Genomic DNA, 22742 nt, shown 5'->3' with positions numbered 1-22742 from the left:
TCAGATTTCAGCAGCTGGCCTGCATTAAATGCCGGCAATCATTTATCCTTTTATTTTGCAAGGATTTTACAGTATCTAGGTCAGCAAATGTACTGCAAGGAATGATTCAACAATCAATCATCAAAAGGGGCTGAAGTGTTTCTCAAAGTATTTTCTGGGTTAAAACATGAGTGTGTAATTGAAGCCTACAGGATTACGGTAATCTGGTCAAAGGAATGTTTTATCTCATCATATGGTTCCTCTGAGACGGTGCAGACCATCCAGCATGGCTTGCTTTTCCCCAGCACTGATCCTGGATTGATGAAGGGACAGAAAAGATTAGCCAATGTGAGTCAACAAAGTCCACTGCCCACCAACTTCTCTGCACGCCATTGTCTCGAGGGTAATCAGCTTTATAGTCCAATTAGAAATGTGTTTCAAATTACCAAAAGTGGTAAACAAAAATTGGAAAATTCACAAAATAACAAATGTTAAAATGACAAACATCAGTTCAGCAAACTGGAAAACAGCACAAATGTTTTTAATTTTCATCCTGATTTATTATTTTGTTTTCTTGTTTTTTTTTTTCCAACTTGTTGTGGATCTCTATGAACCAAATTTTTGAGCCAATGCTTTGAGCTTGTAAAGGTCTGTGGTGGAACGTAACTAAGTACAGTTACTCAACTATATTTGTATTTTAGTATTTCCATTGTATGCTGTACCTCTCTACTACATTTCAGAGAGAAATATTGTACTGACAGAGGACCAGTCTGCACTATAAATACTTCAAGTACATTTTGTTGTGACTTTTTGGAATGCAGAACTTTTACTTGTAATGGAGTATTTTATAGTGCTGCGTCGGTACTTTTACTTGAGAAAAATATCTGAATACGTCTTCCACTACTGTTAAAGTTCGTGCAAAAACCTCTCCAGAAATCAATCGGCTATCAATTCATCTAAACGATTAAATGACATGTTGTCAGTCATCAGTTATCCACTTGTCTCTTGAACAAACTGATATGGTACATGATGTTAAAGCAGTATTTATTGATTTATTTTGGCCCATTGGGGGCAGCAGAACAGTGACACAAGCTTTAATCGGGTCACCTTTCACATTACAAGTAGTCACTGTGTATATAAAATATTGATGAGTGAAGCTTTAAACTAGATTAACACTGATTTTGTGTTTAACCCTGTTACACCAAGTGTATCATATTTGATACATGAGTTTTTGAGACCTCTACATCATCAGTGTGATATTTTTTTTCCTGAAAAACCTGATGTACACAATCAGACACATGAAGTGCACCAGAAGAAATTGAAGCCCAGGCAGAAACCCATGCCCCTGCGAAGGTTTCAAGCTGCTGTAGGCAAATCAAGTGTGGCAGACCATTATCTTCTCCAGAAGCAGGAGGAACACCTCCCCCCCACAAAAGGCCAACCTCTAGTGTGCCCCCTGATGTGAGAAAGGATGGCATTGAAACTCAAAGTTCAATGGGTTAAAAATGTTGTTTTATATGTTTTTGTACAAAAATTATATAAATTAAAACTCATATATGCAAATTGATATCTAATTTCCTTTTTATTTATTTGTCAGAAGGTTCAACAAACACTCCAGGTTCCAAAAATTGAATTTTCTGGCAATTATTTCATGGTTCAGGCTTTACGGGGTTAAATTTTAAATTGGATGAACACAACGGAGCTAAATTTTCACACATTCTTCCAGAACTTCAACCAAAATATGATATGATATACTTGTAGAGGCCTTAGATCTTCAAGAACAGTGGCTGGAGTCAGAACAACACAGTGAAACAGCATTTAGCAACAACTGCACACAGCTGGAACCAACGTTTGGATACTCTTATATAAAACTCTTATTTTGTTAATTTTCACACCCCTCATTTACTTTATTATCTTTTGAATTCAAAAACAATTGTTGTGTTTTTCACGATGTATTTCAAGTGTTGCATTTGCCTTCATTCTTCTGTCATGTTTCTTTGCAGCAGTTCGTGGAAACCAAATAAAGGTGCTTAGTGGAGAGAAATGTACCTCGGGCTAAAGCAGCAGAAACAACAACAACAACAACAAGATGCTGAGGAGATCATTAAAGAGAATGCGCGCGTGCACAAGGTCTCTCGTGGCCAATCGTGCCCTCGTGATTTTCTAAGAGCTTTCTCTCCTCCTCGTGCCGGTGAGGATAAAAAGCTCGTTTCACTCTTGCACGTTCGGATATTTCCTCCTAAAACTCTCACGATGCTGCAGCTGTTGACATTCCTGGTGGAGAAGCTCTCTCTTGTCTCCAAATTCAAACTTTTTGAGTCCAGCTGGCCGGACGGTGAGGACCTGGACCGGGAGCGGCACGCGCAGCGCTGTCCCCCACTGCCCCTCCGAAGGGGAGACCAGCTGGAGGTCCCCAGAAGCCTTTTCACCCACCACGGCATTTATTTAGGTGACAACAAAGTCGCTCACCTGATCCCCGACATCCTCCCTGTGCTCACAAACGACGAGAAGCTCATCGGCTCCGTCATCACTAACAAGAGGCTCATCCTCGGCTGCATCTACAAGTGTGCCACGGTGCGCGTGGACACGTTGGAGGACTTCGCATATGGCTCCAACATACTGGTTAACCTCATGGACAAGATGACGACGAATCAAGCATTCCCCAATGAAACTGTCGCTAAGAGAGCCGAAAAACTCATCGGAGCAATTCCGTATAGTCTGCTGTGGAATAACTGCGAACACTTTGTGACATATTGCAGATACGGATGTGCAGCGAGCCGGCAAACTGAGAAGGTATAGTCCTTCACACTTTTCTTTAATGTCAATCTTAAGAAGTGTCGTGCATTATATAGATAAACATGATACAAGTTGTGCTCCACATTGGCACCCTGGAGCATCATCATGCTCATACCTCAGAAAAAGATACTGTGTTTGTTTGTTTGTTTGTTTGTTTGCATTCTAAATTTGTTTGTGGTCAGTTTAATCCTGGTTAGATTAACAGGAGGCCCCTTGCCAAACGTTTGTTGTTGGACTCCCATTGGCTCCCCTATTGGGTCCCCTCCCAGCCTTGGTACTTTGTGTATGAACCCTGTCTCCTCTGAGTTTCCATTAGCTACAGTGCTCACCCAAAAAACAGCCAGTACTCCTTTGTTGGAGTAATAGCCTGGATTTTTATGTGTCAATTAGTTTTAGGCATTTTGACCGCTCTACATGTCACAGGTCACAAGTCAACGTCAGGGTTTCTCTCAGGATTGTTTTTAGCCAGGTGGTAAACCACCCAGAGCCTGACACATCTTGTCTTGTGATCAGTTTACTTCTGAACTGAATATCAACCTCATATATTTTTTTCTGATGTTAGCAGATGCTGCCTTCACGTCCACCTTTGCTATAAAGCGCTGCAAGAAACCCTGATAAAGCAGGGAACAACTTAGTTCATGTTGTTAAGTGGTGCACATTCCCAAACAAATGTGCAAAGCAGATTACTGAAACCAACCAGGGGACCTGTTTTTTTAGGGTTCCTAGGAGTTTGGGGTCAAGGGGCAGCCCCACTTTGCCCAGTTGTTAATCCAGCTTGGAGTTCAACACGGGGCTGAAGCCGTTTAAGCATCACGGGTAACTGGCGTGGAGTACTGTTGCCATGGTTACCTACAGGTTAAACCTTGCACGCTGATTTAGAATGAGGGTTAAACTGTTCACAGAAACTCTGTTTGTGGTTTAACAGATGTGATTTAACAGACACTTTCCAGGTGACAGTGGATCAGAAATGCTCTGCAGCTGTGGTGTAAAATTATAAATAATTTTATAGCGCAACGTGTGAAATAATGAACTGTTAATTATTATTACTATTTCTTTTCTTTGTAGTTCTGTGAGTGCTTGAAATCAATCATCAGAGACCAGCGCAGCGTGATTGGCACCGTCCTTCTCGGAGTCATCTCCATCGTCTTTTTCGGCATGGCACCGTCAACTACATTACCCACAATCCTTATTCCCTTTACTCTGTGGATGGCTGGTTAAAGGTGTTCAGCACCGCAAAACAAACTGAACTGAAACCTCCTCGGGACGGTGCACTCCTGTCATGTGATGCCTTACGAGTCTGCTTTACAACCATACTTTGATTTTATCGCATGGACGATGTTTAATGATTTGTGTTGATGCATGCATTAGTAGTTTCCTATATGACTTATATTTGTCCTCTCATAAAAGTGTGGAGAAATACAATCATTCTTTGATATAGGAATCCAATTTTTGCTAACATTTGAGTCACCACAATTGTCTTCAACAATACCTTGATGTATATACAGTGAGTATTTTATAGTAGTGTACTTAATATAATGTTGTAAATATGACAAATGTTTAATAAACAATTTATTTTTACTTGTGTGCCTTGTGTGAGTGTGACTCTCCATACATCTTAAACCACACGCCAGTGAAAGCAGAGCGCCACATTAGCCTTAATATGTGTGATATTATATTTCATTTTCATTTTCGAGACTCAGGTTTTTAAAACGGTAACACAGAATGTGTGTAAATGTACACTATGGATACGCTGCAAAAGATAGTATGAATAATGTAATGAGTAATCAATCATATCAATGTAGTGCCATCAGATTGCTGAGCCTGTTAATTTTGGCTGTAATACTGCACCTATACCCTTTGAATTTTACTATATATTGTGATGTTTTTAGCTAATTCGACATAAGTTTTCACATCATTACATTTCTATAACCACGTGATATGTATACACGCTTCTAAATATCCAAGAAAGTGCTGAATAACGATGAGATTGCAGGCCAATCTAGTCCACGAAAAACAAAGGCTGTTTATTTGGGCATGATGGCTCAATATCAGTGACATTTTAAATGAGGATTTAACTCTGTGCCAAGTCAGCCTCCTTAACGAGGACCCTTGACCTTAATACACCAGAAACAAGGCCTGAGTTTCAAAAATCCAACCACACGACAAAGTGATTAGAGAAAGCTCCTTTATTTCTATCAAAATCACACTGAAACTGTTGACCAACATCTAATCCTACTAACCACTCTGGCCCCTCCCAGTTTCAGACATAAATAAAACGGGCTTCAAGCACTTTGCTGCACACTGCCATCATGTTTCTTTATCAACTATTCAACTTTTTCTTTGTGGCCTCCAAAAAGGAGCAGGACTCTAAACATGACCTGTCCCTTTACAAGCGTGGAGATCTACTAGAAGTCCCCAGGACATTATTCACACATTTTGGTATCTACCTGGGTGACAATCGAGTGGCTCACCTCATTCCGGACTTCCTGCCTGTGATTTCCAAGAATAAATCTGCAATTGCCAAGATGGTAACAAATAACCGCCTTCTGCTGGGGGTTATCACTAAGGTTGCCAGCGTCAGAGTTGACTCTGTGGCAGATTTTGCGTACGGCTCAGAGATTCTGGTCAACCACATGGACAAGGTGTGCAGCCAGCCAGCTTTGGACGGGGACGAGGTGGCCAGGAGGGCTGAGAAACTCCAGGGCTCGGTCACCTACAGCTTACTGTGGTACAACTGTGAACACTACGTCATGTACTGCAGATATGGCATGGCCATCAGCTACCAGACGTACCAGGTAGAGTCTCTGGCCTCCTGTTAGTCGAAAGATTAGAGGATGTTTATTTTTGTCCGTACTGGCTGTGAAAAGATGCTTTCCTAACCAATGTACATGATGGGGGACAAAGTCCATAGTCCTCGTCCTGAGTAAAACTGAATTCCAAAGTTTAACCAAAGCTAATATGAGGCTTCAACAGTCTGAATACTGTAAGGAGATATCCTCAAAAGTTTCAAAGTCTTTTTATTGCAAATTTCCCCCGACAAACTTTTCTCACTAAGTTACGGCGGAGGGATAGTAAAGAGGCAATATTGTACTAAAAACCTTGGAAGATGTCTATTTGACTAAGATTCAGATGAACATTGAAATACATTTTTGCATGGGATGACGACTGTGCATTTTGTCCCCCCTCACTTACACTGTAAATGCAGTAGGAAGAAATCATTTCACAGCCAGTATGGAGAGAGAGAGGAGGAACAATGACAGCGACCAATAACTATTTTAACAGACATATTAGACTTGTGAGTATTGTTTTAGGGCAGGCTTGAAAAATGAGATGAGATGAATCAAAGTACCTTCCATCTAGTAGGATTGAATTAGTCTATGAAGTGTAGTTTACAAACTGCCTGCTGAAAATAGATCATAAAATATTTTGAAATATACGGTATATAAACTGTTATTTATGTTATAGTCAGCCAGTCAAAAACACTCACATTCCATGATTATTATTTTGAGCAATGACTTACAGATTTATGTGGAAACCTTGATTTGTTTTTCCACAGTAATCTTTAATTCTTCGCAAGTGTTTCAATCTTTGCATCCTGGAGACTAACGACGCATGAGAACGGTCACATGCAAAAGTCAAAAGGTTTAAGTTTCACTGCACGTGTAGCATTTGCATTGCAGTCAGTCATTTCCAGGGATTTAGTGAAAAATAGATTATTGGACACATTTGCATGTAACACTCAGTGTAAGGTGGTGTTAATCTATAGTAAATGTACTTATGATAGTGTGTGACTGAAGAAAACTCTTACTTCACAATGACCTTCATGCTGAAATTCAGACTTTCTGACAATTTGGTCATACAAGGATGTTTTCACAGCAGACTGCTGTTTGCCTCAGTCCACTGGAGGGAAAATTAACTCCACTTATTTATGAGGCGAGTAGCTCCATCTAGTGTTACTTTATGCCCATTTTGGAGGTAATGAAGACCTCCCCCTTGATAACAGACATCTACTGCGTTGCTAATTTGTGATTTACTTGGCCTCAAATCACTGTCTAATTCTCACTCTCTGTCTTGTAGTTCTGCACAACAGTACGGAAGATCGTCTGCAGCAGGATGAGTTCCTATTTGACGGCACTGTGTGGTGTAGGGATCTTGCTGTATCTGGGCTGTGTGACACCGCTGACAGTTTTACCGACGCTGCTCATCTCATTCACCATCTGGATGGCAGCCTAACCGCCTCGGGAGAGACGGCTCATGAGAAAAGACTCTAATTTAACACACTAGTGGAAGCTGTAATGAAGTCCTGTGGTTTAGCTGCGTGACTAAAGGCATTGGGAAACAAATGTGTTCACGATAATAAAAATGTCATTGTTGTCAACTTTTTTATATATCAACCGATGTTTTATTTTTCTCTGCCTTGATCATTTGCTCTTAAAAGTCGTGCTGTTACAAACCTTTTTTTGTTAGATCACCAGGCTCTTTTTAAAAAAAAATCTAATTAAACAGCAGCAGCTCATAGATTATAAATGGACCTTGATTGAGCACAGCGGCAAACTCCTGAAGATGAAGATCAACAGAGATATTAGGAAAGATGAGACTTATGGCTGAATGATGGTGCATGCAGACGGATGTTGCAGGAATGTTGTAGTGAATGCTTTTTTAAGTTTGTCATCAGTGTGATACTATGCTTATGTCATCCTCTTGCTAAAAGGTTGGCTTGGACAAAGTGCAATAAGTTTCTTATTAATGAATAAAGTACCATTTTGATATATCGTAATTGCAAATGTCACATGTGTTTGTCAGTCCATTAAACATATATCAGAATCAGAATCAGAAATACTTTATTGATCCCCAGGGGGAAATTAGACATAAGATCTACCTGCTTCCTGTTGTGTTTCTTGTATGAAACATCAAATACTTTTATCTTAACATCTTCTCTGCTGATGTTCATTTCAAGTAGGTTTCTGTACAGTCCCTGGATTGTGCCCGATTAAAAAGGGCATTTCAAATACACAAAAGGATTGTCCGTGGGAACATACTGCTGAATATATTCTTGGGAAAGAATAGCCACAAACAATCATGATTATAGTTAAATGTTTTTGCTCATTACTGAAGAAAATGTGGTCAACTTTATGTCATAGTAGTGACAATAAGAATAACATGGAAAAACAGGGCAACATTTTTAACCTTCCCCTAAGAATTAAAAGCGAGCAAGCAAGAAATAAAAACAACCTTGAATTTCTATGTGATTCATTATTTCAAGAATCTGAGGATGAGAGTTATAAATAATCAATCCTGCTTCTGTCCAAAGGGAAAACATTCAAAATGGTTTCGTGACCCAGAGGAGACACTCAGTGGTGAGCAAGGAATGTTATTTATATAAGAAATCAATATATCTTTAATATAGTTTGATAGTGATTAGTGATAGTGATTAAGTTTATTTAAGTACTTAAAAGGGAGAAAATGGACTTCAAACTGAACCAAACACTTGAAAATTAACCTTTAATATCTGTGTTTTTTGATAATCTTTTGATTATTTGGAGAATCTGAAAATCAGTCTGGGCAAACAAGTCCAAAGGGGCAAAGTGGGCAAGCAACAAGTCCAAAAAGGCAAGCACTGGGTCATAACAGAGCAGGGAGGAAGGCTGGAAGGCTTAGACAGCAAGAAGACTGGAACAACAGTTAAACAGAAGGTATATGTAGATACTGTGGAGCTGACAAGGGAATTGGGAGCAGGTGTGCAGGTGGGGGTGGAGGTTGACTCTGGTGACAACTACTGGACAGGGAGGGAATTGCAGGTTCTGTGTTAACACAGCAAAAAATTTGCAAAATGTTATGAAGTATCGCCATGACTTGTTGTATCTGTCTCCATAGTGGATCTCACTGTCTTGTTGTAGACTTATCAATTCTTGGTTCTAACCTTGGCTCTACGAGAACAGATGAAACCCTCTAGTAGACTGTTAAAGGGAAAAGCCTTTGTGAAAAACAGCAGGATTTTCTTGTATTTTTCAAATTAAAGGTACCATGTGGAAATTTTGACCACTAGCAGTGCTATAGAGCAATGCTGCCAATAGTTTCACGATATTCCACTGATCAACAGTTGGTGGCGATTACGTGCCAAGAAACAAAGCAAAGGGCGAGAAGAAGAAGACTGCTAGCTGATGTAAACAATGCAGTTTTCAAAATAATTTGTTGTGATGAAGGAAATGCATTCAATATGTTTATTTGTGTTTGTCGAACAATGAAACAAATGTAAAACGTGATGATGGAGTAAAATAATCATCCCACACTTTTAGCATTTGCTTTCAGACAGAAATGATACAACGTTGTGTTGATAAAGTAATAATTAATGATCATTTTACTTTGATGCAAAGTAAAATGCATACATTCACGCATAATGTTAAGATACTTCCAGTGTTCAACTATCATAACATTATGTGAACATAAGGCCAGAACCGGTTACAGCATCACTTGTGAAGGACTCAAAGTCTGGAGAAAGATAAAGGAGGCCATTAACATCTGACGCCAATGACCACCTTTGAACAGAGACTGGAGCTATAATCTTCCCCAAATATATGACCACCTGTTATCACATGACCAAACTTCGGTTGAAGTTTAATACTTCTACAACTACAACTGAGACACATCTGTGATAACCTACTGTCGTAAGTAGACCTTGAGGTAATATTATTTTGTCTAAAACAATTTCTAAAACAATTTCAGGTCATATATGAACCTCTCACTCTACACATAAAATTGGTATTAAACTGTCAAAAGCTACTTGCCCTTAGCTCAGATAAATCAAAGATGAAGATAAATGGATAAACTGATGTGAGGATGTTTTCCATCATATTATATGTATACCTGCTGGACGTCCAGGATAGTACGATCTGAAACATCAGTGGGGTTAAACTGTATAAATGTATCTCTGCCTTGAACCTGAGTAACACAGGTAAAGACCAAATGAAGGATAATTGCCTTGACATCACACTTAGGCACCAATCCTGCAGAGAAGCACTATGTATTGATTTAAGAGAGGCTGATGTAATGGGCTGAAGCCCCCAAGTTCTATTGAACGGAGTGCAGATGCACCGACCCTGCTGAGATTGAAGGGTAACTGAGTTTTGTTACCTCTGAAATTGACGCCTTTCAGCTTTTAGCCTGGATTCACTGAGGGAAATCTGATTTTCATATCTGTTTTCCCACATGGGTTATTTAGCTATCAATAAATACATCAAAGATGGATCACATGGCTGCTTTAGAAATCAAGTTTTCGGTCTCTGTAAGAATAGAGTGAATCTATACTGAGGGCACAAACAAGTGGTCTTTCTCTCTACGATGAAGTAGGACTTGCTCTAAGCATAAACATGGTTACAATATCCACCATTCATTCAAGGACCATTACAAGGGAATGAAGCTATTACTGTGCTCTTAGTCCTGATTAATTTGTTTATTTAAAATTCATGGATAGATATTCTATCGTTTTTAGAGTTGGGATTTCCTTTGTCTTTGCTGTTTTAGCACAGCAGTAAGTCTCTGTTTCCTTATTTTCAACAGTTTTTTCAGCCGCACCACAGCCTTGAGGGACATTACATTCCAACTGTGAAATGGTTCCCACACTATTGAAAGACTAGTAGTTACTCAATTAAATGATTATCTCTCCGGCAATGGTCCCTTTGAAACATTTCACTTTAGGTTCAGATGCAGTAAACAACACAAATCTTTGCTTTTGATTCTGATTGATGATGCTGTTGATAAACAATACAAATAAACGAAATCAAATAGAAATCATAAGCCTCCGCGGCCTGGGCTTTCATGTTATGAAGGCCAAATCGCTGCATCTAATTGCCAGTAAACATTACAGTTTCTTGTCAGCATAAAGTGCAACACATATTGACAGTGTTAGTTGATGCCCACACATGCCATGCAGACAAAAGAGGTGGTGAAGGTGTGTATGTTTTATTATATATCTTATATGATGTAAGGCCTTGAAAGGCGCCATTGGGGAAAATGTATTATTATTATTAAGGTACAGTAGCTGCGTTGAAGCAGGAAAATAGGGCAATGGCATATCCTGACGCATAGACAATTTAAATTTGCAGTGATGCACATGATGACGCTGTTGGTATGCAGGATATACAGAAACAATTATTGTTGGTGTTTCGACGTGTGTCATGTGCTGCCGGTGTGTGTAAATTCAACTACATTGCCTGTAATTGGAAATTGGATCTTATGGACATGTGGGACAGTTGGACAGAGAGGGTGCTGTCCAAAAGTCCTTTCCGTCTTGGCATACCATGAGGTTCAGTGTAGGCGCTTGCAATTTTTTGTTTCCTTTCAGTATTTCGGCAAAGTCTGCTGTAATAACTGTTATTTTCACATATGCAGATGACATCCAAATCTATATGCAAATTAAACCTAATGACTGCTCACAACTCTCCAGTTTAGAAGCTTGGGTCTTGGGTCACGGATGTAACTTAAACTTGTAAATTATCTCTGTAATGATGCCAAAATATAATATATATATATATAATATTACATGTAATTAGTTCTGAATCCCATAAAAGCTGCTTTAGGCCCGGTACATTTCCATTACTATACATCCAAACAAGAGGCCATCGAGAGGTAAGGCAGGCCTGCAAGCAGCATTGTGGGACCCCGACCCTTGAAACTAAACCCACATCTTCAAGATTGAGTTCGGCTCCGAAAAATAACTGGTTAATCATTATTGCTCACAGTGTCGTCTTGCAACAGAGACCAAAATGGATTTCTTTTGTATTTTTTGTGCGTTTAAATTGATAAAAAGTGCAAAACAAATACCTGAAACACTGCCTATTGTTACAGGTAGTTGAACTGATCTAGGGCAGAGACAGTACAGCTGCTGTCCACATCTTTATTAAACACTAGGGGTAAATATGGTACAGAAGCATGATGAATACTGAAGCAGAGAAGAAGTCAACCAGCAGACAGAAATACTATAAGTACTACCTGTGAGAAAGCAGTGTGGTGATACCAGTCTAAACTGATTATATACACACTGGAGGCCTCGTGTGTGTGAAAAGGAAGGACAATGCATTATCATTACTATTTGATCTTATCATGATCATCTCATTTAGATTCACAAAAGACTGTCTCTGGAGATCCACATTAAGATTGAAGTAAACATCCCTAGAGAGGCATCCTTTAAGTGAAACCTGCACAGCCATATGAATAGAAAATATATTTAATTTTTCATTGCATCTGAAACAAAAAACTAATTACAACATCCCTGGTTCGACTTTTGTTGCATGTCGTCCCTCCTCTCTCTCCCCTCATTTCCCATCATCTCTGTCATTATCAAAAAAAAGGCAAAGATATCTGTAAAAAGACAGTTTGTGTATAAAAAATAATGTCATTTGTAGCGTAGGGTTTGATTCGGACACTTGCGTCCTTGTGTTATTCTCACAAGACAACAAAACAAGCAGCAACACCTAAATGTAGACTCAATGTTAAAATAAAATAGACAAAATAACCTCAACATTATCTGAATAAATGGTGTGGATGCCTTTATTTTTAATTGAAAATTGAACTCAGGATAAAAAGTGTAACAACATAACTGACATTTGGTCTTTGAACATTTGGTCTTTGGACTGTCACATTATGCAGGGGTGTGCAGCTTTGTAAAGAACAGGTGATATTTGGTCAATGATTTTATTCAATAGGCTGACCCCTGACATGAGGGCCCTATTTAACTCAGTATATTTATGTCTCTGCTGATCAGAAAGATAAATGTGCCGTCGTCCTCTGCAGCCACAGTGTGTAAGCCAAGAAAACTCCTGCAGGTATTTATGTATGCTACAGTCACTTCAGATATCTCTGGGGCATTATTCTATTTAGATCGAGGAAATCAATTATCAGTCACTACTCTATGCTGTCGCGTTCAATCACCGGCTCGCTGCATGTTGTTTGTGCGGTGGATGAGTAGCTCTAATGTATATGATGTGAGTTAAGACCATGATTGCCATAACTATACTCTACATAGGATAAATAAAGAAATGCATTTAGAGTACATTCATATCCTTGCACTCCCTTTTCATTGGAAAGGACATACATTGTACAAGCATAAAATGACTATGAAGAATATATTTTGACTCTTATTATAATCCACTTGATTTGTGTGAGAAATTAATCATTAAACATTCAATCATGAGGGAAGTTAATTTGCTCAGGTTATTAGTTAAAAATGAGATAGAAGAGATACATAAGTTTATCTTGATGAAAAAACATTTCTTTTGCTGAAGTTTGTAGCTCTAATCCCTTCACAACAATACCACAAGGAAAATACATGAAAGCTGCTCTGATCAATATTTTAATCTTACCAATGGATTAAAGTCTCCCCCAAGAATCGCCACCATAATGTGGTGGAGGGGTTTGCGTGTCTCTGTGACCCTGGGAGCTGTGTTGTCGGGGGCAATAGCTCCTGGTAGGGTCTCCTAGGCAAATTGGTCCAGATGAAGAGCGATACACAGACCCTAGGACCCCAAGGACCAACTGTACACTACCGACCCATCAGCAGATAGACAAAGTTAGTGGTGCATAGTGGAGCATTTAGCAGCCAAAACAGAGACCAAAACCAAGCTAAAAAGGAGAGTGAATATTAGATTTACTTTTATCAGATGGCCAGAAACACGACCTTGCCTCAAGTCTGCTGGATGTGAGAATGGGCAACCAAGTGGCCAAAAAAATAATTTACATGTTTCATCCCATTTACTACAAATCATACATATTTGACCTCACAGCTATTGCAAGCCACATTGCTGTGCTTTAGAAAATATAAACTGACTTTTACCATCCCAAGCATCCATTGGTTTCCATTCATTTCTTTAAGGTATGAAAATCTATTAGCAAACATTCTATGTTTTCTTGAGCTGTGTAATCCATCACAGTGAACCTCAAATGTACATCAAAATTACATTACAGCAGTGAGGTCATGAATGAAAAACAATCGCTGCCTGGAATTGAAGGAAAAACACATACAGAAATATAAAATAGTGTCAAAAAGTCAGCAAAAATGTCAAGCAGACATAAATTGTAGTTAAAGAGCTGAAACCTTAAAACACATGAGGTTCTTTAATGACAACAGAAGAATCTTTTCTTGTGCTGACATTCACGTTGAAACAAAGATGACCTTGTTTCAACGTGAATGTCAGCACAAGAACTGTCTGCTCCACCTCCTGAAATCATGGTGGAAACTGTTAACATGCCCATCCATTCAAGGTTTCCTGGTTTTCCTCATTACTTCACCATCTGTGTAGTTGCACTATGGGCGAAGTGGGCTTTTGCCAAGGATGCTGCTTGACAGTAACTCAATTTCCAATGGCCACATGGTGTCTTGGTTTATAACAGTGATAATCAAATTATGAGCCCAATTGCAAGCCAGAGGCTTAACAGTTTGAAATGGGTCAGCTGCATTGTACTACACTTTAGATGGTAAACTCTCATTGTTGCTGACCGCAATATAAAATGTAAGGTTTTATTTCAAGCAAGGTCTCTAATCATGATGCGGTTTGTGGAGTAAAACCAGAAGAGGTTCAGGATTTCACCAAACTACCAGATATGGCAGTTTCCTTTAATTACTCAATATCATCTGGGCCACAATGTTGACGTTGTCATCATCACGGAAACATTTCTGTTTCATTTTCAGGCTCAGAGTTGAGTCTTACTCATAATTTTCAATACTAGTTGTTGTTGCTGTTTATAATTGCCTCATATTAATATTCATCGTGCCTCTCATTAAAGGGCACACTCTGTTTAGGTGTCAAGTGGACACTATATTTCATGACGCCATGTGTGTCCATACATGTTGGCCTTGTGGTAGACTGTCGTGTACCCTGCCGCTTGTCCAGTTTGTGCTGGGATCCTCTGTGACTCTGCACTGGACACACAGGTAGAGGGATGGGTGATGATGTGTGTTTCAGAGTATTTGTGCTCACAAAGTGGGAAAGAAGCAAACAACCATGTGCGCCCTCATGTATTAAAAAAAATTGTTTTTAATTCCAACTTGAGCCTCAGCTCTCTTCATTTTCTTTCTTTCAATCAGCCAGAAATTAATTATCCAACACTTGGACCTTCACACTAAACAGGGTCACGCAGATTCACCGTGTGTTTGATAAATAGCTCTGTGTGCTCTCCACTGAAGGATTGTCTGCACAGGCATTCAGCCCTGAGCTACTGACATTAATGGAAAACAGACTAGATTCAATTATTTTAATAATTTGAAACATGTCTCAATTTGACATCAAGGGTGGTTTTCTGCATTTATACTATGAATTGCATGCGTCCCCATTTGGAGCTGATAGGCGGAAACCATTTGCCATTCCAGCACGAGCGTACGCGTACTCGCTCAGAATGAGTTGTAAGGCAAAGAGACATCATCTCTGGGTTTGAGGATGACGGTCAGGATAGGACGCGCTTCCTCCCCGTTCCTCAACCCGCCTCATCTGTCGGTCTCTCAGAGTCCTGCAGGGCAGGAAGTGCGCTCTCAGTGCGCACTGGCAGATGTTTGCTGTGGCGCGCACGTTGTTCCTCCCTGAAGACGGTTATTCCGTCGGTGTTTGAGTGTTTTATATTGTTTCGGTTATCTGGACATCACCAGGAACGAGAGGAAAACATGTCACAACTTTGCTGGATGCGGAAACAATGAGAGGAATCTGACAATCACTCTGCAGATAGAGGTGAGTCGATCTTATTCTCAGCATGAAGCTTGTTGATCTTACATTTGATCGTCCACTGTGGAACAATCAGCTGTCTCCTGCTGTTTCACTACAGGCTCGCGTATTACAGCTACTGACCCATGTCACGTTGTCTCTTATAATGTCTACCTTTATAAATAATTATCACAAACTGCCACAGGACTCAGTGATAACTGCATTTCAACTTCTAACGCCACGTTTTAAATACCAGAAAAATAACGTGGCTGGCGTTTATTCGACAGTCCAGCAGTTAAGCAGGTTGTCGCTCATCTTCACTCTTCATAGTCCGGTTTGTCTCGTGTGAAGATAAATGAACCACAGCAGCAATGAATGCTGCTGTGGTTCATGCGTTCCGTGTGATTGTCCAAGATCTTCGTGAGGGAAAATCCACCGTGAGAAGAATGTGCGCTCTGCTTTTCTGATTGTGGAAGTCAATACCTGCAAACACTCTCAGCAGATATCATACAAGCTGGAAAACAGAGCATCACGACTTGAATTGATGAAGTCATCAGATGTCACTTTGTGGAGTTTGGAGAGACTGACATCATAAGTTCATAGAAGTTTTATTTCGGTTTTAATGGAAGATGGATCAAAAAAATTGCCCATATTACAGCAAAATCACCATGGCTGCTGTCAGAGTGTCTGTGAAACAGCTTCAGGATCAGTCTCTTGAAGACACCATCTGCAGTGTGTCTCTGATGTTCTCATTTTAACAAGACGTCACACAAAAAACGACTAATTTACACATAAAAAAATGTACAGTATTAGATGTGTTTTAATTCTGGTTTATGGCGGACATTTCAGTGCTAAAAGCTCCTAATATTTTCAATACACCCACCTCATCGTACAGGGCTCGCACACGCGCTTTAACTTGCATATCATAGTTGATCTTCCTCAGTAATGCAAGTTAGATATTTATTTGAAATAAATGTTTGTAGAATCCCTTGAAATCTACACATACAGCGAAAATAATACTTCGACAGTGTCACTGCTGTCTGGAGGCACAATATATTTTCATTAAAAGCAATGCTTTTCATATGCACTAAAAGAAAATAAACATTGTTTTGCATTTTTTAGATGCCACTTTGGAGAAATACTGAAAACATTTTGCCAAATGTTTCCCTGTAAACTAATAAAGAATAGAACATGATTTACTTCGTCTGGGTCACAACATGTATGTGCACTGATGAAACTGATGTCCGTCTTTTCACAGAGTGACTTATGGGGACTGTTAGCCATGGATACAGCAGAGCAACTAAACACGACTCAAGTGGAAGAACCACAACTTCAACTTAAATCTTCCAACTGCTGCTCCACCAAGGGCACAATCAGCGATGAGACGTTTTTGCAGCTGGACGACAGCACAAAGCTGGTTGGAGTTCAAGTTGTTCTCATCCTGGCTTACAGCACAATCATACTGTTTGGAGTCACTGGAAACTCCTTAGTGATATACGTTGTCTACAAGTTTAAAAATCTACGAACTGTCACCAATTTCTTCATAGTAAACTTAGCTGTGGCAGACCTGTTGGTGAACACGCTGTGCTTGCCCTTCACCCTCGTCTACACTCTGTATGGCGAGTGGAAGTTCGGCCAGGTGTTGTGCTTCATGCTGCCCTGCGCTCAAGGCCTGGCAGTGCACGTGTCTACCATCACCTTGAACGTCATCGCCCTGGACCGCCACAGGAGCATCGTCTACCACATGGAGACCAAGATGTCCAAAGACATGTGCGCTGTGGTCATTGTCATCACGTGGGCCGTCAGCGCCCTGTTGGCCAGCCCGCTCGCCATCTTCAGGGAGTACGGGACGTTCGATCTTTCACCGGACGAATCTATTCAGGTGTGTGCCGAGAAGTGGCCGGGAAGCAGCATGAACGGAAGCATCTACAGCATATCAGCGCTTCTGATTCAATATGGTTTACCTCTGGCCATCAACTCTGTTGCCTACATCCGCATCTGGAATAAGCTGAAGAATCACATGACTCACGGCGGTCGAAATGACCGTCATCAGCGCAGGAAGAAGACCACGAAGATGCTGCTGACCATGGTGGTGGTCTTCGCTGTCAGCTGGTTGCCTTTGCATGCATTCCAGTTGGCTGTAGACATCGACAGCACTGTGTTGTACATGAAGGACTTTAAGCTGCTTTTCACTGTGTTCCATATTTTGGCCATGTGCTCAACGTTTGTCAATCCCATCCTGTACGGGTGGATGAACAGCAACTACAGGACGGCCTTTTTGTCCGTGTGCAAGTGTGACCGGCCCCTCAGGTCGTACTCCAGAGGCAGAAAGACACAAAAAGGTGACGACAGGGTTTGCACAGATTGCAAATCAACAGATGTCTAAATTGCACACACAAGCTTCACTGGTAATCATTTGTGCAAATGTGAAAAGTTGGTGTTTAGTTTTATGTGGGCATTTTCAAAATGAGGGATGATGGAAATGATTTATGGGTAAGAAGGAAAGATTTAAAAAAGGGCTTAAACTCTAAAGTAACTATATCACTGTCACTAACACTGCGACAAAGGTGGGTCATACTAACTCTCATTCCAACCAATACTTCCACTTACAAGCATTTATGAGTCAACTATTTATTAAAATATAAACTTTTATTGATGCGGTTTGTCTGTGTTTGGCTTGTGCCTCTACGTGTATGTATGAAAGGATTTGAATCTTACATCTGGGCACAGATGACTCACTCACCTCTGAGTCATCGACAGGTATTACCTGGAGCTCAGAGCAATGAGCTTAATGCACAGCAGCAAGTGCTTTCAGGACTTTTTCTGCCCTGGGTTTTGCCTCTACACAACCTGCCCTACCTTATCGGTGAAGGGTGTTGTGGCCGTACACTAATCAGAGCTTAAAAAAGTACAACCAACTACCTTTTTACAGGTAAAAAAAAAACATTTACTCCATATTTTTTATTTACAGTTAATATTAAAGACTAAAAAGTCACTTAAAATGAACAATGCAGAGGTTTACGTAGCATTTCTATGTTTTATATAAATATATATATATTTTTTTTCACTTCATTGTGGCTCCTTGAGACTTCCCTCCCTTGAGCAAAAATTTTAAATATATTTCCTGACCCCCCTCCACCACATATTAATTTTCACACAGAAAAAGAAAAAATACTCATATCTGTGCAATGCTTTGAACCCAAACGGGTTCATTGTTGCTGACAAATGTTATTAACTGACATTCAACATAATGTGACCCACTTCTGTCTCAGTGTTTGTAACCGTGAATGCGTCACTTCAGGAATAAAGTCCTTTTCTATGAGGTGTTTACAGTATTGTGCTTCTCCTCTCATAAGGAGTGTATTTCTCTATTAACCGTCAAATCATCTGTAAAAGGGTGACCGAGCTATTTGACCTCACTGTGTACTTTAAGAGCATCCCCACTTCAGTTGAACTCTGCCATTATTCTATCCTTTCACATCGAATTATTGTGGCACTGCAGGGAGAAAATATAACAAAAAAAACACCACCTATGTCTGCACAAGTCAAGTCATCAAGCAAAAAAGATGAGGCTCATATTTAATAAACCTCCTTCCAAAAGTCATTATAACAATTACTTTCTGGCGAGTGATTCAGCCGTCATGGTAGTTTGTAATTTGGTTAAATGAAGCGGAGCGCCCATTTAAATCATTGGCGCACTTTTGAAGCTTGAACAAGGGCCAACTTTTCTATACCATGAAAGCGTCTCACAGCAGTGTGGATTTCAGCCACATTTTCTCTCCAGCCAGGCTTTTAAATAAAATGAATATTAAATACTTTGTTTTTACAGTTTAGCACTCACCTTCCGCCGTATAAAGTTTCACAGCTATGTCAAAACCTCAGTATGTTTCCCTTGTCTGTTGTATGTTTCTACATCTCTAAGTTGTTCTATTCAAAAATAGCTCAGCTGACATACTTGAACATATTATTGTGATATTGTTACCACCAGTGGTTATCATTTAAAGTCATAACAACAGGTAGTATGAGTTTTATCAGTTGAGATATATAAACGTGTTAAAAACATTTTTCAGAACGTATACGTAACTATAATATATATAACTTCATACTTGTGTTGTTGCTGCTTTTTAGAACGATCACATCTCATAACTGGAAAATAAATAATAACTGGAGCTTTTGTAGATATTTGGAAATATTAATGTCTAATCAATGTTGAAGAAATGTCAGTGAAATGTTATATTAATTTCAATCAATTTCATTTATTTGTAGGGTGCTGTCAAATAAACTAAACAGCTACACTAATTTCAACAAAATCCCACATTAAGGTGTGTTAAGTGATATCTAAGCATCCATGTGCACCACAGCAACGTAACTTTAATATATAACTATTAAGTGCTTACAATTAGTCAATTAACAGAGTTAATTTATTGAGTGAAAACGTCTAACATCTATTGGTTATATAATTAATGAATTAACTGAAAATATAATCTACAGATTAATCGATAATTGACATGAACATCTACTCAGGCCCCTTTTCAAGAAGCTGTTTTACTGAGACACCTGGAGAAGTTTCATTCATTCATCTTTGATGCCACCTCCTGAAACATATATGTATGTGGAGCCCTTTGACATGCTAGTTGTTAGATTATGCTTGTTTATTTTGGCTGCTATGATTTGGAAATGACTGTCTATGGGTTTAAATGAGGGCTCAATGATAACTGTCAGGACTGAGGCATACATGGACTAGGAAACTGTCAAAGCTGCCGGGTTTTGTGTTGATTTTCAGTGGCATCTATAGACATTTAACACAGTGGTTATTATACTAAAAGTGTTGCTAAATGGACATTTAATGGACATGCCTGATGTTCCACATATCACCAGTCTGGTTGGACATAATAATATTAATAATAATAATAATAATAATAATAATAATGATGATGATATCTTGTCAAGTGTCAGCAATCTAGCCAAGTTAAGAAGTGTTGGTGGTGAATTTTACTGCATGCTAAACAAATAAATGGACAAATACATGCGAATTCATGGCACACGTGATGTACATACCACTAATTCATTTTAAGATTTAAGCCTTGACATTTATTGAGGTCTGTTCATTGATTTATTGAGGTCTGTAGATGTTTGTGTGTGTTTGCGTTATTTGTTCAGCAGGAAACTGAAATAGAATTTCTTATTAGACAGACGAGAGGAGTTCCTCCCCCTCCCCGACTTGTCTTTGTTTGCAGCGAGGGTCCTAATTACCACTATTTGCTTTTACAGTGATTACACCGGTGCTCAGGTTTTGAAGAGCTCTTCCTGTTGACCAGGTCCTCACTGATTTACTTTGTGCGTACGTGAGGAGCCGAGGGACTGGGACATTAGCTCTACATCTCCATTTTTAGTAAGCTATTCATGGTGTATTCAGCACTAAATCAATAATTGTTTCTTTAACTGTCTGATGTTATTGAGCATCTGCTGCCGCCACAAAGTGCACTCTCAGGAGGAGGATACTTGCTAATCAAGTAAAATGAACAATAGCTTTGAAACTAATTAAATCATCCTCATTTTGTCTTTTGGCTTTCATAAGGAAAAGCACTTACGTCACCCCCCATGTCTGACTCTTCCATATGTATCAATATTTGATTAATTGCATTTTGTCAGTGGACTGGGTATCGATTTTCTCAATTAATTGTATTTCTATCGTGAAATAATTAAGTGGGGTTGGTAGTGAAACAGCAGCATATTCATCAGAGATGACTCACTTAAAGTACATAGAGTCGTTTTAATTAATGGTGGCTCATGGTGTTCTTTAGCTACTTGATCCCAGTTAAATGGGATGGACACGCTAATGCTGCAAAGACTAGTTGTAATTCTTCACCGTGTATGAAATAAAACTACCCAACATTTGTGGGCTTGAACCAATGGACAGATGAAATAGGAAGTGTTAAAGCTGCATTAATGTTTGGAGATAACAGGCCTGGCATAATATTGCCTCTTTTTTTTTTGCCACCTGAAGAATGTGAGAGCAAATTGGTTGATTGGCATTGTAGCTGTGGTTTTGGTCCAGCTCCTGAGAAAAAGCTAGCCAGCTAGATGTTTGACTTTTCTTCCCTAACTTGCGGCAAACTTTGTTTTCTATTTGGTGATGCAGGTATAGCATACAGCGGATTTATCAGAGCTTTCTTAATGGAAACAGCCACCTGTGGTTGTTAATTCAAGCTGCCGAGACTCAACCATGAAATGCACGAACCGTGAAACCAGCTCGGTGGAACTGTGGAGCTGAGTGATAATTATCTGTGTGTTCACCTGATTTAATGTTAATATAAAAAACAATTTGATAAAAGCAGCTCTAAAGACATCAGTTTGCAGGCTCTGGTAACTTGTGACGAGCATTTCTGCTGGACTTAACAATAAGCTCCACCATAGTCTCTCATAGTCTAGTCGCCACAAGATCTCTAAAAAATCATACACTCAATCAATAATCAATCATTATTTGCAGCACTAGAGAGACCTCAGCACCACATACAGTTAAACATACTACATATACAATATACCTGGTACCGGCTGAAGGCATTTCCTAACCTCAAAACATACAACTCAATGTCTGCTGTTGTCTTGTGCCGAGGCCAAAGAGCTAAAAAATGATACTTTAGCGCCCCCCGCTGTCTCAACAGGGTCTTATTACAGCAGCAGGAGTCACCGCTCTCAACATGAGGTATTTACAGTGGACTGAATCATAGATGCTAAGATGCTACTGTTGACCCTTAATATTCTTATTAAACAATGTACCTGTATTTGTGTGGAGCAGTACCGCCAGTGGAGTTTGGGGGGGTTATTAACCAGGAGAAGGCTGATGTTTCTGTCTGTTTGCAGATGCTTGTATGTTTACCCTGATGCCATGTTTTTCTTTTAATGACTGCACCATAACATCAAACAGAAATATCATGGTTCTGTGTCTAATTTACCTCTCTTTCAGCCTGACATACTGGAAACTCAAACTGGATGTTGACCGGAATTTAAAATAAAGTTCCTGTTCGGCTTGGCGTGCTTTATCCTCGGCAGACTCAGTTGTGGAACCGTCGGTAGCTGAGGCACGAGTGGAAATATTTTAAGCCAAGAACTCGTTAAATTTGAGTTATTTAAGGGATGCTGATCAATATTCTTTCAAAGCAATGCAAACTAGGAAGAACAGGGGGAATAAAATTATATCCTCAGAACCCTCTGGCTATGCTAAATGGACTGTTGCTTCAGGATCAATACTGTTGTCACAAGGAGTTGTATTACATCACC

General features: G+C 39.6%; 3 protein-coding genes across 3 annotated transcripts; all 3 read left to right on the top strand.

Annotated features, from left to right (window-relative positions):
• The first annotated feature begins 2232 nt into the window (after nucleotides 1-2232).
• On the top strand, nucleotides 2233-3993 carry lrata (lecithin retinol acyltransferase a). Its single transcript, XM_070921726.1, has 2 exons — nucleotides 2233-2772; nucleotides 3841-3993. Exons 1-2 carry the CDS (start codon nucleotides 2233-2235, stop codon nucleotides 3991-3993), a joined length of 693 nt encoding a protein of 230 aa, XP_070777827.1.
• Nucleotides 3994-5084: 1091 nt separating this feature from the next.
• LOC139299410 (lecithin retinol acyltransferase) lies at nucleotides 5085-7008 on the top strand. The gene is made up of 2 exons (XM_070922313.1): nucleotides 5085-5570; nucleotides 6853-7008. Exons 1-2 carry the CDS (start codon nucleotides 5085-5087, stop codon nucleotides 7006-7008), a joined length of 642 nt encoding a protein of 213 aa, XP_070778414.1.
• A 9735-nt stretch (nucleotides 7009-16743) lies between these two features.
• Nucleotides 16744-17847, top strand: npy2r (neuropeptide Y receptor Y2). Its single transcript, XM_070923804.1, has one exon. It carries the CDS (start codon nucleotides 16744-16746, stop codon nucleotides 17845-17847), a length of 1104 nt encoding a protein of 367 aa, XP_070779905.1.
• Nucleotides 17848-22742: the final 4895 nt, after the last annotated feature.

This window comes from Enoplosus armatus, chromosome 2, assembly GCF_043641665.1.
Source record: "Enoplosus armatus isolate fEnoArm2 chromosome 2, fEnoArm2.hap1, whole genome shotgun sequence".
NCBI lineage: Eukaryota > Metazoa > Chordata > Actinopteri > Centrarchiformes > Enoplosidae > Enoplosus > Enoplosus armatus.
Note: the sequence above shows the minus strand (reverse complement) of the source record. Positions and strands in the feature narration are given on the sequence as shown.